The sequence below is a fragment of the Lactuca sativa genome, chromosome 2 (assembly GCF_002870075.4).
Source record: "Lactuca sativa cultivar Salinas chromosome 2, Lsat_Salinas_v11, whole genome shotgun sequence".
Taxonomy (NCBI): Eukaryota; Viridiplantae; Streptophyta; class Magnoliopsida; order Asterales; family Asteraceae; genus Lactuca; species Lactuca sativa.
Genome location: NC_056624.2, coordinates 25,784,236 through 25,804,013, shown reverse-complemented (window position 1 = coordinate 25,804,013; position 19,778 = coordinate 25,784,236). Strand labels below are relative to the sequence as shown.

General features: G+C 32.8%; 1 protein-coding gene across 1 annotated transcript; it reads left to right on the top strand.

Moving 5' to 3' along the window:
- Nucleotides 1-14,110: 14,110 nt before the first annotated feature.
- LOC111888750 (uncharacterized) lies at nucleotides 14,111-18,679 on the top strand. Its single transcript, XM_023884864.3, has 6 exons — nucleotides 14,111-14,430; nucleotides 15,097-15,296; nucleotides 15,389-15,529; nucleotides 15,994-16,074; nucleotides 17,221-17,345; nucleotides 18,390-18,679. Exons 1-6 carry the CDS (start codon nucleotides 14,202-14,204, stop codon nucleotides 18,436-18,438), a joined length of 825 nt encoding a protein of 274 aa, XP_023740632.1. The 5' UTR covers nucleotides 14,111-14,201; the 3' UTR covers nucleotides 18,439-18,679.
- The last annotated feature ends 1,099 nt before the right edge of the window (nucleotides 18,680-19,778 follow it).

Genomic DNA, 19,778 nt, shown 5'->3' with positions numbered 1-19,778 from the left:
CAACAGGTTCACTATTGGCTTTGTGTTCCGATGACACCACTGCAAAGGTTATATTTTTCTTTTTACAAGCATTATTCATCTTTTTTTCCTATATTGTACTTAAATTGAAACACTAATTATAATGATAATTTATATTTGTTCATATTTGGAGTATGAAGCAGGAGAAACGCATTCATGATGTAAGATATCATACTAAGGTGATTCATTTTGAGTAATAATTTTTTTAGTTTAATAAATTGTGGTTATTTAAATTGGGAATCTTGAATTTGTTACTAAGTAACTGAATTAAACATTACAGGAGATATACTCAATGGGATGAAGTCCAACTGGGGCACCATTAATCTGAACAAAAAAAAATTGAAGCAATGTTGAAGAACTAACTCTATAAATATGTGCTTTGTTTTTGCAGAATGTTAGTCACAATGCTTATGGCTAGGATCCTTATGCTAAAGAATTTGGTATAAAAATTAGCCAAAATTTGATGTATTTCCATCTTTTTTTTCCTTTTCTAGCTTAAATACCATGACACAGGACGTGAAAGGGATCCTTATCCTTATGTTGAAGCACTAACTCTATAACTAACTGTTTTTTTACGTGTTTAAATTTCTTGCATTCTAATGATCTTTATTTTTGACAGAAAATGGTCAATGGTGGAACAGTCACCAGCTGGATTTGCATAAATTTTGCACGAAATGTTCAAGATAATATTGCTAAATCTTTATGTCAAGAGCTTGCACAGATGTGCAATACCTCTGGCATGGTATTTTCTAAAAAATAAAACTTGTTTTTTTTGTATATTTATATATTTTTTAATAAATGTTTTGTTTTTGCAGGTTTTTTAGAATGTTTTAGATACGTGTCTTCTGCTGCCAGGTTATACTTTCTACCTGAAAATCTATTTTGTTAGCTTTGTGTTTTGGTAGATTTTTCACTTTTACAATGTTGTAATCGGAAGAAACGTAAGTACTAAGTAGGATGCTGTAATAAACTAATAACTGATAGTACATTTGCACTAACTAGATTTGCTTATAATATTATACCATGGTTCCATATGTCATTTACACATCATTTGGACCAATGGAAGCAGGTTTATAGTTGGCTTCTAAGGTTCAACACACGAAACAGTTTGTATCCAAGTGAAGTTATTCATAGAAGATGGAATGGTGGATAACATCAACTGCTACAACGTGGGACCAAGCTGCTTTTGTTCCTAATACACATGTTAAGGTCAGCAGTCACCTTTCCTTTTCCTTTCCTGTTTTATTTTTACAATAATAATAATACTATCTTTTCTTATGCATGACATACATACATTTCATCAGTATTTTAGTTTCTAATCATTATTTGTTTCATTCCTACTACCTTTTTAAATGCACAATAATATATTTTTTTAATTATTATTTATGAAGGGGAATAGCAAGGCACTGCGATTACCTTGGAGATCTGTTATTTGCACTATCCTTCAGCTTACCCTGTGTGATTAGGTAAATTTGCAAAAAATTAAATTTATTTATTTATTATACCATTCTACTTAAATTTAAATTTATTTGTTTTGACTTGAAAAGTCAACTACTATATATGATATTATAATATGAAACATGTGATTGCAGTTCTCCAGTTCCATATTTTTATCCAATTTATCTTCTGATTCTGCTGAGCTGGCGAGAGAGAAGAGACGAATCCAAATGTGCACATAAATACAAAGAGGTGTGGGCAGAATATCGCAAGGTTGTTCCATGGACAACTAGTGTTCTTTGTGGGTATGTGTTTGAACTTTGATGCAACAAAATTTGAGGTTTTATTTCTTGTTTGCAATTTGTATGTTTTGTTGATTTTAGTGGATAAAGACCTTGTAGTTTGTTTCATGTATTTTGTGCATCAGGTAAAGTTGATGGAAGAAAGGAATATGAAGCCACTTGATTCAAATCTTGCAGCATTATCAGCAAGATGCAGTAAAGACTTGGAGTTGAATTTGGCTAAGTCATTCATGAGTGAGATGGGCCAATATACAACTGCTTATCCATATAGTCTTAAAGAATTATGAAAGGCAAGATGCAACTTTACTTAGTTGGAATTTGATGTATACAGTACATTAGATGTAAATTTAGATATTGTAAGAAATAGAATTGTATGACATTAAATTTTATGCAATGGATTGTATTTTTTTGTATATGATATTTTATTTCTATTATGAGACATTAAATGCAAATTTAATTTAAAAATTAATAAATATATAAATATATAGTTTTTTAGAACATTTAAAATTATGATACGCAAAAATGTGTGTCGACTTCATTATGACATGACCTTTCTTGACAGGGGCTTCCTTGATACGCATTGCGTGTCATAAACACGCGCGTCATAAGGTTACGACATGCAAATGCGTGTCGTCTTCCTTTATGACAGGGCCTTCCTTGATACGCATTGCGTGTCATAACCACACGTCGTAAATGCGCGTCGTCTATAGACGACGCGCAAAAGCGCGTCGTCTCTCTTTATGACATGGCCTTTCTTGACGTGCATTTGCGCGTCGTCTGAGTGTTTTACGACGCGCAATGAGCGACGTAAAAGGCTGTTTTTCTAGTAGTGAAATGTGATCTAGCCTCCGCCTAATCACATAAAGTAATACTCTCATAAATACAACTGTACTCAACCCTAAAAGTCAACAAGATCAACAGTCAAACTTTGACCCGACTCGTCGAGTGCACTAGGGCGACTCGGCGAGTCTACACGTGTCCACTGACTCTCTTAGTCCCTCTCTTGGCACGTCGAGTACTTCCCCTGACTCGATGAGTTCCACCTGGCATGAATCGCGGGGCCACCCTGACTCAACTCGCCGAGTCTCAAGAACAACTCGGCGAGTTCCGCCTTGAACTCCAGTCCCCCTGACTCACCGAGTTATTCCCCAACTCGGCAAGTCCACTCACTGAGTGATTTACGGGAAAACCTTTATCCTACTCGCCGAGTCTGTTCTTCGGACTCAGCGAGTTCATGCCATGCACAAACTCCATAGGCCTCCTGAGGTTAGATCTGTTCCCTACATTCATAGATCTGGCCTTCCCAAACATGATAATCACGTAAAGTTCACACCTTGACACTCATATAACATCTAAATGGTCCAAATTGGTGATTTAGCCCCAAAAATGACATCCCAAGCTCATGGCTCCCAAAATAACTCATAAAGCTCCAAGGGTTAAGGTCTCTGGACCTCTTTGGGTCCAGATCCAGAACATAGACTCGAGAAGGGACCAAATGTTCCACTTATTCATCCTCTAAAAGGGTTAGAAAACCCTAACACTAAGAATCAACATCAAAACTAAAGAAGCTCCGAGCAAAATACCTCAATATGATCTCTAAGAACTCAGAAATCACCACAATCGCTCCTCCTTCAGCCTCCTCTTGCCTTGGTCACCTCCTTCTTGCAAAAACACCCACAAAAGGATCAAGAATGACCTCTCCTTCCTCACAAATGCTCTAGATCTCTTAGGGTTTCTCTCTGGGGGTTGGTGGCCGCAAATGACGGCCCTAAGGGCCTTTAAATAAGTCTCAAACCCTGGAAATTAGGGTTTCATTAAACAGCGTGGACTCGCCGAGTCCACTCATGAAATCGCCGAGTCCAGCTATGAACTCGCATACAAATCCGTGACCATACTCGGCGAGTTTAGACGCCAACTCGCCGAGTCTCCTCACAATTCCCAAAAATAAAAGAACAAATTAGGATACCTAGGAATCCGGATGTTAAACGTTTCTTGGGGGCGTGATTCAGATCGTTACTATGTTTGGCATGAGTGATCAGTAGCCGATTGTTGGATTATGTCTGGAGAGAATCAGAAGGGTTGGTTTTCTTCCGGGATTGGGAACCCCTGGTTGCATTCAAGTGTCCAGAGAGGGTGATAACTATGTGGTATGAGATCCTATCATTGGCGCAAGATCTGTATGTTGAGGAGTGATTTCGAGGGCAAAATCTAATTTAATTGGGGGAGAATTGTAACATCTGGATTTTCAGGGATATGATTGTGTATGTTTAACTTGATATTGAAGGAGAGACTCGACGAGTTGTGGGTCCAACTCACCAAGTTGAGTCTTATTTCTCCCGTGGTTTAATGAGTGGACTCGACGAGTCAGGGGAGGGACTCGCCGAGTAGGTGCTGGGCAGAGAAACCCTAACTTCCGGGGTTTGGGACCTATTTAAAGGCGCTTAAGGTCTCCTATTAAGGCTACCCTTCAGAGGAGAGAACCCTAAACGAAACCTGAGTGCTTTGGGCAAGAGTGAGAGCCATGTGGAGCTTCTTGGTGGGTGTCTTGCAAGGAAGAGGAAGGTTTCAAGCCAAAGGGGCCAGAGAAGGTTGTAGATCCGTGATTTACAACCAAGGAGCGTTAGTTTGAGGTATCAATTCAGACCCTCTTTCTTCCCTATTTGAGTAGATCTTTCTTTTGTGGATTAGGGCTTGTATTACCTTCTTGGTGGGGTTTTGAATGCATCAAACCCCTCTTATGAGCTGGTAGCATAGATCTGGACATTGGAGGGTCCAGAGAGTCCGAAAGTGAGCAGCCATGGTGGAGCAACCACTGGGCTTTGAAGCTAGGAACCATTAATGGATTTTTTTATGGTTTATAATGCAAAATACACCATGCATGGACATCAAGATTGGACCTTTACGCGACTTTGGGGTAGTAAGAGGTTAGATCTATGATTTAGGACTGCAGATCTGACCTCAGGTGGCTGAATGAGTAATCCAATGGAGCCAACTCGCCGAGTCCCTAGGATGACTCGACAAGTTGTAGCGGGTATGATCCAGTAGCCTTGACCAATGTTGACTCATCGAGTTGGGAGTCAACTCAGTGAGCTGAGCGAACCCTAGGAAGATCATGGAGAATTTGAGGGGACTCGGTGAGTCACAGGTGTGCACTCGGCGAGTCAGGTCAACATGGAATGTTGACCCAGGTTGACTTCTATTGACTTCATGAGTGGGCCAGTAAGGGGGCAGGTGGGGCTAGGAGGGGTAAAATGGTCTTTTACTCATCCTGAAGGTCAAAAGAGGAAAAGTGGACTTAAGGTATAAAGAGTAATAAGACGGATAATGATTGAGATGCTTGTCTTATGTGTTAGGAGGAGGCTAGTCCAAGATTCCGAGTGCTTGTCGGTTACCTGCTAACGAAGGTGAGTCTTCTCACTATACATTACCTAGAGTGGCATCTATGTGCATACCGGAGGGTCTTACATGTTATGTGCTTGCTTGAGATTATGTGCTTTATGATTTATGTATGCTATGCGATGTTAGACTGGACCGGAGTGTCCAACGACTTACGAGGCCAGAGGGTCCTCAACCAGACCGGACCGGAGGGTCCAACGAGCTAGACCGAATTGGAGGGTCCAACGAGCTACGGGATTGGAGGGTCTTGCTGAGACACATTGACCAGAGGGTCTTACCGAGTTATAGCCTCGAGTGACTTATGTGTTCTATGTGGTATTTTGGGGAACTCACTAAGCATTTATGTTTACCGTGTTATGTGATATGTGTTTCAGGTACTACCGAGGATCACGGGAAGGTGTCGGCATGATTTGTACACACTGGCAGAAGATTACGTTTTTGAGATTCTGGGATATGTTTTATTGTGATGACATCCGATAAACATGAGATTATGAGAATATTGTATGAGTATTATTGTGCTTGAAAAATGAAAAATTGTTTTTTGAAATTCACGTTGTTACAAAATCAGAGTATCCTTTCGAAGAATAATATTGCGGAATTTGTTCCCAAAATATGATAAAGATATTATCATAGCATTTCCGAAGAAATGTATTTTAGTTATATTAAAAGCTTTGGGATGTCATCATCAATATAATACATAAGCATAAACAAAAATAGTACAAACCTTACAAACATTTGTTATTCTACTGGCCTATAATCCATAAATCTCTCATTTGTTCATCACATATGTGCTCTTGTGCCACTACCTGTAATACAAGAAACTGAGTGGGTCAGACTTGGGAGTCTGGTAAGCACATAGGGTTTTCAACCCACAATAATTAAATTCTTTATTTTCATCAAATCATTCAACCTAATTACCCATTCCCATTATCCTCACTTTTTTTCCATAAATTATCTAATTCAAAGGACCTATCCTAAGGATTATCTTCAGGATAGACAATAATGCTTAGGGGATTCCTTAGCAATACATGTCAATAAGGTAACCATTGGGGGGGGGGGGGGGGGGGATGGAGTACACCCGGTGAACGCTTAGTTCAAAAACACCTACAGGTTACAATCATGCAAGCGTTCCATTGGAATGTCGAGAATAGTCTGTGGTCATCATGTATACTCCGGTAGACAAATGGATAATCTTTAAAGTCAAGGCCTCTCATCATCTATTTCAGCTTTCATCTTTCATCTCTCATCATCTATATCATCTTTCATCTCTCATCATCTATATCATCTTTCATATACCCATCTTTACCCAATATATTTGTAGCGTCCCAAAAATAAGACCCGAAAATCTTTCATTTTTAAATTAATACAACAGTATGGCACCTCTTCATTTAGCCTTATGTTTTGAAAAAAAAAAACACAAATGCAATGGGTAAGAAAACATGATACAACTTTTGTTGGACTTGTGAAGCCTTGGTTAACAACAAAACACACACACACACACGTATATATATATATATATATATATATATGTATGTGTGTGTGTGTGTTGTGAAACACAAGCTGAAAAAGCCAAGGATCGAACTCGAAGGTCCTCTATGAGTTATTAGAGATGAAGACTCGAGAGTTAGCTACAACCGGACCCAAAATATGCAATTGTCTCTAGATTTTACTCCACCTTATGGATGATTTGGAAAGAGCGGAATGTTAGCATTTTCATATCCGAAAGACGAGTAAGAATTCTTATTGCGGATGATGCCTGTCTTAGAACATTTAATTGACTTAAGAATAGATCCAAATTCTGTAAGATGGATATTGATGTATGTTTCCTATTTCAAACATTTTGTAATTTGACTTGAGCTACTCACTTAATATCTTTTCATTTATGCTAATGTTATTTGTGTGTCATTAAGAAAAGCTAAATGAAGCCACAAATATGTATTCGAGAGAAAAACACATTTGATTCTTTGATTGCCGATAAGAAGGTGAGAGCGGTGGCCGGTGGGAGGATGATGTGTTAGATGTTCCATAGAGAAAAGGTAGAGGTTGCATTTTTTAGGTTAGGCGAAGATGATATTCTACATAAATGAATGGAAACTATATGGCTATTTAACATGGAAAAGTATCTTTTTATTTATTTATTATTTTTTTTTATGTCTTCTCATAAAAAAAAACAAATAAAATATGTTAGTTTGACATCTCCTTATCTAATAAATAAATAGGGTTAATTTTATTATGCCATGTGTCAAGCTATTAAATTAATATGACGTCACGTGTCATTGTTTTGGTTCTTCAATTTGAATTTCATTTTACAACCCATACTCATAAACTATATGTCAAAATATATCAATATTATGTACCGCATCTATCCTTCGATTAAGGGATATTTAGCAAATTTTGTTACACTTATTATGTTTACATTTTCAAGAAATTCAAGAAATATTAATGTAGTAGATTTGAGATTTTTCAACGTCACGAAAAATAAATTATAATATATGTTTATTTTAACAACTTAATTTTCTAAATTTTTTGATTTATATACCAATTTTAATTTTGTAACTGTGGTTCTCACGGGTTATAAACTAGTTTCAGTATAATGAAATACATTAAGTTTGGTTGGTTTTTATCTAGCTTCTATTTTTACGTAAACTTAAAATGACAAGTCATCAAATATTCAAACGTCTTAGATATGTCAATGCTAACAATCTTTAATTCGAATTGTATATTGTCATTAAGTGACTGGTTAATATCTCACCTAAAACTAGTTGTTAAATTTATATTAATTGAGTCATATTTCGACATATTCACGTTTACTTAAATACCATTTATAATTATATGTATAGATAAAAAAAATTGCTAAGCATGGTATTGTAGTGTCAGAAGTCAGATGGTACACGGTAACATGGGGTGTCGGTTACGATCATTTAAACATGAATCTTACATGCAACGAAGTAGGTTTACACATAATTATGTTACATATGGGGGTGCAAACGAGTCAAGCTACTCGTGAGCTACTCGAGATCGGATCGTTAAAAGCTCGACTTGAAACCGATTTTAAACGAGCCCGAGCCGAGCTCGAGCTTAATATTAAGCTTGTTTATTAAACGAGCCTTTATATAATATTATTTATTATTATTTATATATATTAAAATAAAAACATATTAGGGGAATTATGAATTTCGGGTATTAGTAAACGAGCTTTTTAACGAGCTCGAGCCGAGCTTAAGCTTATTTAGGCACGCCCGATAAAAACGAGTCGAGCCCAAGCCCGAGCCAAGCTTGTATAACTCTTTACGAGCTCGGGCCGAACTCAGTAAAAGAAAGCTCGAATTGAGCCGAACTCGAGCTTGAGCCTCATATAACTTAAACGAGTCCGAGCCGAGCCTGACCGGGCTCGGCTCGGCTCGTTTGCACCCCTAGTTACATAAGTTTCTACACTTGGAACCAAAACACGTAAACTATTTTTTTATTTAAAAATGAGATTTATAAAATTTACTTTCAATTAGTATGAAGCTATGAATTATGTCGTGTACATATCACATCAATATATTTAGTATGAAGTAGGTTTACATATAGTTATGTTACATAAGTTTCTACACTTGGAACCAAAACAAGTAAATTATTTTTTATTTAAAAATAAGATATATAAAATTTACTTTCGGTTGGTATGAAGCTATAAATTATTTCATGTACATACCACATCTATTTATTTTGCATCCTTAAATAAAAAAGAGACAATTAGATGGGAAAGTGATTCGTATAATATTATTTTTCTTCGTATACAACAATTTATGTATCATATAAAATATATTATTTTAAGCATAAATAGTTACAACAATTTATGTTTCATATAAAATGTATTAAATGTATTATTTTAAGCATAAATAGTTATGTAGCGTAAACTATAGCGGACAAATCAACTTTCAATTTTATAATATTAAGTATTAACCCTATGATTGTGAATTAAGCATCCAAACCGAAACAAAAATATTAACTGTAACCGTAAACCGAAAGAAAGCTAGTTTGGTTATTTTTATTTAAGAAAATAAATTTTTTTGCTTGGTTTAGCTTTTGTAATAAAACCGAAAATATAAATGAGCAATTAAAGTAGAAGAATAATAAAATAACAGTTAAAATTCACAATAGTTGTTTCGAGGGTTACTGATAATTTATGTTAAATTATCTCATTAAATACGATATAAAATAATATAATTGATATTGCTAGAATATAGTAAGTGTATTATTGAAAAATATTTGTATTTAAATGTGAATTTAGTGTTTTCATATTCTTTTGTTAAATATAAAACAATCATTTAAAACACGTTGTGAAGTTAAAAAGCTTTAACGCTTTTTCTACTACTCACATGTTAGTTAACTTGTAAAATACGTGAAATGTACCCAATCTTGTAGTTTTCGTATATTTCAAATATTCCCTACATATCATTTATATAACACTTTATTTGACAATATTTAATAAAAAAACGGGAATAAGTTCATATAATCCACATATTAATTTCTATATACTATCAAATTGATCAATTTTTAACTTAAATAAAAAGTTTTATGGCGTGTTTGACACAGAGCTTTTAGAAACGTTTGAGAGCTTCTAGCTTTTAGTTTTTTGACAAAACGCTCCAATTTAAACAAAAAGTTTCCTTTGGCCGTATGAGCGTTTAGTTTTTAGTTTAAACAAAACGCTCCAATTCTAAAAGCTATTTCATGTAGCGTTTAACAAAATGCTACTGAGCTTTTTAAATTAATTTCCATAATTACCCTTAAAAATATATTTATATATTTATTTATTTTTAATCAATTGTCATTTTATGTAATTTTATATTTCAAAAACTTCCAGCTACTTTTGCCAAACATTTATATAACAAATAAAAGCTACAGTTTCCTGTTACTAGCTACCCGCTACCCGCTTCCAGCTAACAGCTAATTTTGTCAAACACACCCTTAATGTTATTTATTTAAATTTTAAAGTATATTCAACAATCAAGTTTTCTGAATTTGTAGTTTTTAGGTTTTTAAGAAATGAACTAAAAAAAAAGCTTTGTTCAACGTAAGAATTTAAAGTTTCATCTTAAACATAAATTTTTTAATTCAAAAAGGTATTTTAAATAGTTTATATTATTTTACACATTTTAAAAAACTTATTTTTTCTCAACACTTCTAATTAAAATAAAAGGTACAACTTTCGACTTATAATTATCGGTAACTAATTTTCAACTTTCAACTACCAAATAATATTGTCAAACTTACCGTAAAAATTCAAGATGTTCAGATTAAAATTAGAATTATGAAAACACATGCTCATCAACCAGCTTTTAAAGCTTTAGTTTTTATGAAAAAATAAAAATAGTTTCAATTTAGAATACCAGTTTAAAACTTTTATTTTAAACAAATATTTGATATTAATTTGTACATTTTAAAGGTTTATAGTTATTTTTGTCAAACCATTTGAGTCGTCGTGACTTGATAATAGGGATGAACAGTTTATATCAAATCTGGATCTTGTATCGGTACCGTACCGGAACGGTACCGAACCGTACCAAATTTAAAAATATAGGACGGTACCCGGTACTTCAAATTCACGAAATTTAGGATTCGGTACCGCCGGTATTGGTACTAGTACCGAAAACCAGTACTATTCCCGGTACCGGTGATGTTAATACAGTTTGGTACATACGATTGAATTTTGATTAAATTCGGTTTTCGGGAAATCGGGAATGGTACGGGTCGGTACCGGTTCCGTTCCACATTCATCCCTACATGGTAATGCATGTGAAAGACATAGTGTATAAAATATTGACTCATGTTCAAATCCTGACACTACTCAACCCTTGTGGTCATGAAGGTTCGTTTGCAGTGACTCAAGTGCATCAGACAAAAGCCTCATGTTTGTAACAAAGGATTAGTCGGTACACAAAAGTTATCCCAAAACCCTCGTTAGAAAAAGTTTTCTTTCAAAAAATTATTTCTATACAAATAAAACTACAACTTTAAGCTATTTGATTCTAGTTTTCACTAACTTCAACTTCAAGTTAATATCTTCCAAGTACCATATCATAAACAAACATACCACGGTCACTTAAAAACACAACTTATTAAAGTATCAACAACGATCTAATCATAAACTAAATTTGATTCATAAAGCCAGTAATTCAGGTTTAATTTCGGGTTTGTAAAGTAAGCTAACATATCAATCAACTATCTCACTTTAACTTGTAAAAATAATCTATAAATTAGTTTTTTAAAAGCTATCTAGACTAACATTTCAAAAATCTTATTGAATTTTTTTTATATATTTCTCCAAAATAAACTCTTTATTAATTATAAAAAACTCAATTAAAATACATATCAATTTATATAATTTTATATATTTCAGTTAGATTAAACCATCATTTTTATCCATTAATTTGTCTTTTCTTTATCATATAGCTTTTCATCTAGTCTATTAAATTTACTAGGTGTAAGACTCATGTATTATATGAGTTAATTAAAAATAAAATAAATATAAAGGTCTAAATATTTAATAACTTTGGATTTATAAAAAAATAAGAAAAATAATGACTTATTAAAATTGATTATTTTTATCTTTCAAATTTAAATAAATAAACAAAATAAACTAATAAACTTTAATTTGAAAATTTTAAAATTTTAAAATAAGAAAGTAAGTTCATTAATGAAATTGATATTCATTTATTACTACATTTATTGTAATTATTATATTAAAGTATTATGTGGAATTTATTAAAATAGAAAAACTCATAAAATGACATGTGGATAAGAAATGAATTCAAAATAACCACAAAATGACATTTGGCAAATTGAATGATAGTTTGACATGTGGCAAAAAAAAACTTTCATTTATTAGAGTAGATAAGACAAAATTGCAAAAATGGTCCCTGTGGTATGTAGATTTTTGGGGTTTTAGTCCTAACTCCGACTTTTTTGGTTTCGTGGTCCTTTTGAGCTAGTTTCATTGTGGATTTGATCCCTCGATAAACTGAAATGACTTTAATACCCTTGGGGTATTTATTTTTCATTTTTCTAAAATTTAGTAGTTATTTATTTATTTTAATAATTATTTTAATAATAAAAAATAAGGGTCCACCTCTCTCTCTCTCTCTCTCCCTCCCTCTCTCTCTGTGCAAATACAAACTAAAGAGCACATATTCATATTCATGAACACAGACTTCAGAACACATACACACTTCAACTATCGTCCGCCACTATCACTGTGTCCTTCACCTCTTTTTTCTATAAATTGATTTTTCTGATAACCTCCACCATATACTTCTTCTCCACACACACAAAAATCAAATCTGATGAATGATTTTAGGATAAACACCTTCAAGAAGAAAAAATCAGATCGAGTGCGTGGGTCTTCGATCTCCTCCTCAGATGACGAGCTCCTCCTGTTAAAGCAAGCCTTAATGCCGCCGCTTAGTAGGTCTTCTCTTTTAGTAGAGACGAGCTCAAGGAGATGGTGACTTTCAGATCTGAGGACCTCATTTTCAGATCTGAGTATCTCGTTTGCAGATCTGGTAGCGATGACGAGCTTAAGGGTTTTTCTTCTCCGGTGGTGGTGGCAACGACAATGATGGAGCTGAAGATCTGGTTCGCCTTCTCCAGTATTTTAATGAAGATGGTGGCGATTTGCATGGATATGCTTAAACATCAATCAACCATGAACCAACTGGAGAAATCACTTCATACTGGTCTGATTATAGCTTTTTTGTTGCAAATTAAAAGCCTAAACTTTCTAGGTAACAAAATCAGAAATTTTGTTGCAAATTGAAAGCCTAAAATTTCTGGTCTGCAAAGAGACGACATCTCCTTCCGATTGTAAAATCGGTTCTCAATCAAACTACCATTTCCACTTCTCTCCCAGTTCTATCTATAAGAAAATGTAGATAAAATGGTGCACCGATTCAATTTTCTTAATCTTCTAGAATTGAGAGAGAAAGGGGGTAGGGGAGACCGAGATCAAGATCAAAGTTTCGGTAAGCTTGATAATCAGAATCTTTGCTTGATTGTCTTCGCATCAAACTCACTCACACACACATACTTGAGTCGTAGGTTTTGGGTGTACCATATGAGTTTGAGATATTTGGTTTTAATTTTTGATGCATAATCGATTTGCCTAGTGGGTTCATCCCAATGACATGATTTTGAAGTGTGTGAGTTAATCTATGTTGTATGAATCGAGTGTTTGAGAAGTGAGAAATCAAATTTATGATGATAGGAACGATTATTTTCAAAAATGAAATCAGATGCTTGTTGTTGATAGACATGATTCTAGATATCTTTTTGGTTTTAGTTTGATTCTTTCTTGAAGACCGAAAGATAAAAAGGGGTGAATACTTCTTACTTGATTTTTAATTTCTTGTTTTGTGGAGGGAGAGAGAGAGAGAGAGAGAGAGAGAGAGAGAGAGAGAGAGAGAGAGAGAGAGAGAGAGAGAGAGAGAGAGAGAGAGAGAGAGAGAGAGAGAGAGAGAGAGAGAGAGAGAGAGAGAGAGAGAGAGAGAGAGCTTTTATTTTTTAATTATTAAAATGAATAATAATTATTAAAACTTAAAAAAATTGAATTTAGAAATAGAAAATAAATGCCCAAGGATATTAAAGTCATTTCAGTTTACCGAATGACCAAATCCGTAACCAAACTAGCTCAAAAGGACTACGAAGCCAAAAAAATCTGAATTTGGACTAAAACCCTAAAAAAATTCATACCACATGGACATTTTATCAATTTTGTCAATTTATAATTCTTACAAAACTTTTAAATTGTAATATAAGTACCCTTATTTCTACATATATGAGCAAAGTTTAGAATTTATTTGATACATCCAAAAAGATATTTTACATGAAATGAATCCCGTAAATCAAGGCATTAAAAAGTTACCAGACAGTTTTGGAAGATAGAAAAAACACAAACATTTCCCAAACTTACCGACCACAAAACCCTTATAGATGGATGTTACGCGGCTTTACGCCAATTTCTAGAGAGAGAAAACGTTAGATTTTAGAGAGAGAAACAGAAAGACGATGTCGATGAAGGGTTCCAAACGGCCGATCCAGGTGGTCCGGACATGGGTACGGAGGCAACCGCCCAAGGTGAAGGTGTTCCTGGCGTTTATCTGCGCCATCGCCGCCCTCGTCTTTATCCGTATGGTGGTTTACGATCACGATAGCCTCTTCATTGCCGCCGAGGCTGTCCATGCTCTCGGAATCTCTGTTCTTATTTATAAACTCGCCACCGAGAAAACCTGCGCCGGTAAAATCATGCATTCGCCCAATTTTGCTTCCTCTGCCGTTATAATTTCTCAATTTCCCCTTTTGCATGCATCACTGCTCCAATCGGTTTGTTGACGGCGATCAGTTTATGCAAATTATCGTTTTTTGTTTCGTTGAATGTGTTGTTTTTGGATTCTCATTGAAGGTTTTGTCAAAATTGAACTGAATCAATAAAAAATTGTCAAAATTGCATGTCGAAATTTTACTGTATACATGTGATTTCTACTCATTTCTTCCTGAAAGAGCTGCGCTTCGATCTTGTAAAGTTCAAATGGGTTTAATACATACGTCCAGGCGTTCAAATCTCTAACCTAATACTCTCGAAAAACAGATTAAAATGGAATTCAGTCAACTATTTCACCACCTACAATGTTAAATCTGTACAATTTTTTTTCTTTTGGCCAAAAGTTTAGAATCCACAAAAATTGTCGCATTGCAAATGACCATGGCTGATTTCTAACGATCGAAACTCATTTTCTTTCAAAGAATTTTTTAATCTAATACTATTTCGAAGAATTTACTTTCTTTAATTGATTATCTTTGTGGTATGCTTGATTATTTGATTGGTTGAGGATTATCGTCTGATTTTCATCAAATTTCAATCAAGAATATCTAATCGCTACTCTTAATTGGTGATTCATTTCAGGTCTTTCACTAAAATCACAAGAACTCACAGCAATCTTCTTAGGTTCTAGACTCTACTGCAGTTTTGTAATGGAATATGATGTGCACACTTTGCTAGATTTGGCTACATTAGCAACCACCATTTGGGTTGTTTATATGATGCGTTTTAACCTAAATGCAAGTTACATGCATGAAAAAGACAACGCCCCAAATTATTATATTGTAAGTTATCACAAATCTCAAAAAGACACTATTGATTAATTAATTAATACTAATACTAATTAAATTGTTTATATTTGATGATTTGAATGTAGGTGATTCCTTGTGCTATATTGTCTTTAGTGATTCATCCTACAACACAACATCACATTATAAACAGGATTCTTTGGGCATTTTGTGTTTATCTTGAAGCTGTTTCAGTGCTTCCACAACTTCGTGTTATGCAGAATACCAAGGTCTGTAATTTAATTAATATTTTCATATTTTATAGGGTTAATATTTTCATTTTTCCCAATTTGGTCCTTTTAGTCATTTTTTCCAAATAATTGTAAAATGTGAGTTTTTTTTTTTTTGAGAAAAAGTAAAAAAGTCGAGGGTTTATTTGGAAGCATTTAGAAGGTTGAAGGTTCTTTTTGAAAAAAAATACAAAGTTAAGGGCTTTTTTGGAAAAAATAAAAAAATACAAGGTTTTTTTCAAGCAAACAATAAATTTGAAGTTTAATCAGAAAAAACACAAAATATAAGGGTTTTTTTTTTTTTTTTTTTTTTTTTTTTTTTTTTTTTTTTTAAAGATTAACCCTAAATTATAAATATGCTATGAAACTTGTGTATGTGGGCCCAGTTTGTTTTATATTTCCCCATTAATTGGTGCTTAAAAAAATTAAATTATAAATCCTCTCACTTTATTTTCTTTTTTTAGATTGTTGAACCTTTCACAGCACATTATGTGTTTGCTTTAGGAGTTGCAAGGTTTCTAAGTTGTGCACATTGGATTCTCCAGGTATATTAATTAATTAATATCCATAAAAATTTCTGCATTTTTAAATACATTATGCACCCAAAAAGAGTTTTCTGTGTGTTTATTTTCATGGAAGATGTGTTTTTTGCAACTTTAATGGATGCTTGGTATAATGGAATAAGAGGAAGGAATTGAAAGGTTTATTCTACTCGAGTGAAAAAAAAAGTCTTTTGTTTTTTCTTATGGAATAGAATGAAACATTCTTGAATGAATCAGATTCCTTCCATTTTGTTTCATTCCATCATGGAATAAGTTAAAAAATTGAGTAAGTTACATGAATGGTCCCTATGGTTTAGGGTAATTTGCACATTTGGTCCCTAACTTATTTTTTTTTAACTCGGACCTAATGTTTGTTTTTGTTACATGCTTGGTCTCCGTCTTACCTAAAAAGACTATTTTGCCCTTGATTTTTTAATTTTTTAAATAAACACACCCCAACCCCATCCCCTCACCTTACCTTACCTACCCCACTATTTTTCCCTATTTAAATAATAGTCTTTTTATGTAAGACAGGGACCAAACACGTAACAAAAACAAACATCAAGGACCAAACGCGTAACAAAAACAAACAGTAGGGACCTTCCGAGTTTAAAAAAAAAATAAGTTAGGGACCAAGCGTGCAAATTACCCCAAACAATAGGGACCATTCGTGTCATTTTTACTCTAAAAAATTGCAATATAACCTATTCTTATATATATATGTAGTCATAATCTTATTTGGGTTTAATGAACTTGTATTATGTTTAATTTATTATTATTGTAAATAAAAAATTCCTTAAGTATACTAAATTATATTTAAATTTAAATAATCTATAGAGTAGAGATAAAACTATTCATTGTTTTTGCATATAAAATAAAAAACTCATGAAAATTTATTCCACTGCAACAAGCTTAGCCAATCATTATTGATCATATCCAAACATTCCATTGAAATAAATAAAAAAAAAAGTTTTTTATTTTCCAAATAAAATGGAATGAACAGACCATCCATGAAGGAATGAGATTCCTTCATGTACGGTCCATTCTATTCAACCAACTTTTTTCTGTTCGTTTCAACGGAATCAACCATTCCATTCCTTCTTTGATTTCCCAATGGAATGACTGATTCCATTCCATCGAATGAAACAGGTGTTGGACACTAGAGGACGGTTGTTGACAGCTTTAGGATACGGATTATGGCCGTCAATGGTTCTCCTTTCTGAAATTGTCCAAACATTTATACTTGCTGATTTCTGCTATTACTATGTTCAAAGGTTTTCCATATTTTCTCCTTTCATTTTTTTTTTAATTTACATTTTGTCACGATTTTGTTATATATATATATATATATATATATATATATATATATATATATATATAAAGATTTGGGTTAATCTCATAAAAGAACTTATATTTTGTGTTTTTTCCGGAGTAAACCTCATATTTATTTTTTGTCTGAAAAGAAACTTGTGTTTTTTTCATTTTTCAGAAAAAGCCCTGAAGTTAAAAAAAAAATTTCCGAAAAAAACCTCAACCTTTTAAATGCTTCCAAATAAAACCTGAACTTTTTTAGTTTTTCTCGAAAAAACCCTCACATTTTACAACTATTTTTGAAAAAAAATGACTAAAAGGGCCAAATCGGAAAAAATGAAAATATATAATGTCTCGTTCAGGCAAAAAAATGAAGTTGAGATTTAATCAGGAAAAAACACAAAATATGAGGTCTTTTATGAGATTAACCAATTTTTTATTTACATTTTGTGACAACTTTATTTTATATATTTGGATTAATCTCATAAAAAACCTTATATTTTTTTGTTTTTTTTCCAGATTAGACCTCATTTTTATTTTTCTTCCGAAATAGATCTTGTATTTTTTTCATTTTTTCCGATAAAACCCTCCACTTTGTCTTTTTTTTTTTCCCGAAAAAACCCTCACATTTTAAAACTTTTTTTGGAAAAAAATGGTTAATCTTATAAAAGATCTTATACTGTGTTTTTTCATGATTAAACCTCAAATTTATTTTTTCCCTAAAAAAGACCTTGTATTTTTTTTAATTTATTTTTTTTCCCGATATGGTCCCTTTAGTCATTTTTTCTTAAAAAAAAAATTGTAAAACGTGAGGGTTTTTTCGAGAAAAACTTAAAAAGTTGAGGGGTTATTTGTAAGCATTTAGAAGGTCGAGGGTTTTTTTCGAAAAAAAATAAAAAGTCCTTTTCAAGCAACAATAAATTTGAGGACAAAATATAAGGTCCTTTTTAGATTAATCCAAAAAAAAAAAACACAAAATATATTTTTCATTTTCTTTTTGTGTGCAGTGTTATGGGTGGGCAACTTGTGTTACGTCTTCCTTCTGGAGTAGTGTGAGTTGAAAGATGGCAAAGTTGATTTGACTAAAATGCCCTTATAACAGAGATAGTAAGCAACATCTTTTTTTTCTTCTTTTTTCTTTTTTACTTTTTTTTTTGCATGCATCTCCTTTAGGTTACCATAATGATCATTACCCCTATTAACTTATTGTAAAGTTTCTTTTTATTTATTTTAATTTGTAGAGTTTTGGGAGTTATAATTTCCTTGCAAAATCTTAATTGTTTATTTCTTCATATAATTGCATTGTTTTTTTTGGAAAGTTTATCCAATTATATTAAACTATTTTCTCTTGCTATAATTAGATTACGTCATCATAATGAGGAAAAAATTGAAAATGCTAAAATTGAGTAGATTTTTTCAATGTATAATTCGTGAATAAGAAAAAAGAAGTGAAAATACAAATCAGTAATAAATAGAAATGAAAGTAAGAGGCTATTTCTTGCTTTTAGTTTTTCAGTTTTATTAATATAAAGAAAGAAGAAGAAAATATCAGTATGTAAAGTTGTGCATATTGGTAACAAAATATAAATGTGTTGCTACGAGTAAAAAAATTAAATGTATGATTTTTTTGATAAAAGAAACTATCTGAAAAGAAATGTAAGTATTTATTTATATGATTTTTTAGAATATGTTGTGATTTTTGGTAAAAAGTAATCTGCGATGTTTATATTGGCAAACGAGTAAATTACGTATTTATTTCTCTTGAAAAAACATTGAAATATGTCTTTGAACTCATGATTTATTTTGTTAAACACAACTGATATACATCAAAAAGAGTAAATTACACAAATGGTTTCTAACTTATTTTTTTAACTTGAAAGGTCCTTACTGTTTTTTTTTGTTATGCGTTTGGTCATTATCTTAGTTAAAAAGACAATTTTGCCCTTGATTTTTTAAATTTGTTTAAATAAAACACTCCCAACCCCACCCTTTACCTTAGATTAGCTACCTTCAATTTTTCCCTATTTAAATAATAATCTTTTTAGGTAAGACAGGGACCAAACGCGTAACAAAAACAAATAGTAGGGACCAAGCGTGTAAAAAAAATAAACAGTAGGAACCTTCCGAGTTAAAAAAACAAGTTAGGGACTAAACGTGCAAATCATCCCAAACCATAGGACCATTCGTGTAATTTACTCCAACAAAAATGAAGCATGAAAAACTCATCTTTGAAAAGTTGATAGAAATAAGTTAACAGTAGTCATAGCATTTGAAATTAAAATCTTAGGATTTTAGTATGATAGTTGTTTTGTGCAAAATTCTAAAACAAATCGTGTATGTGGGTTGAATGATTTATTCAAGCAAAATTTATGATAAGAGTTAATCATTTTTTAAAT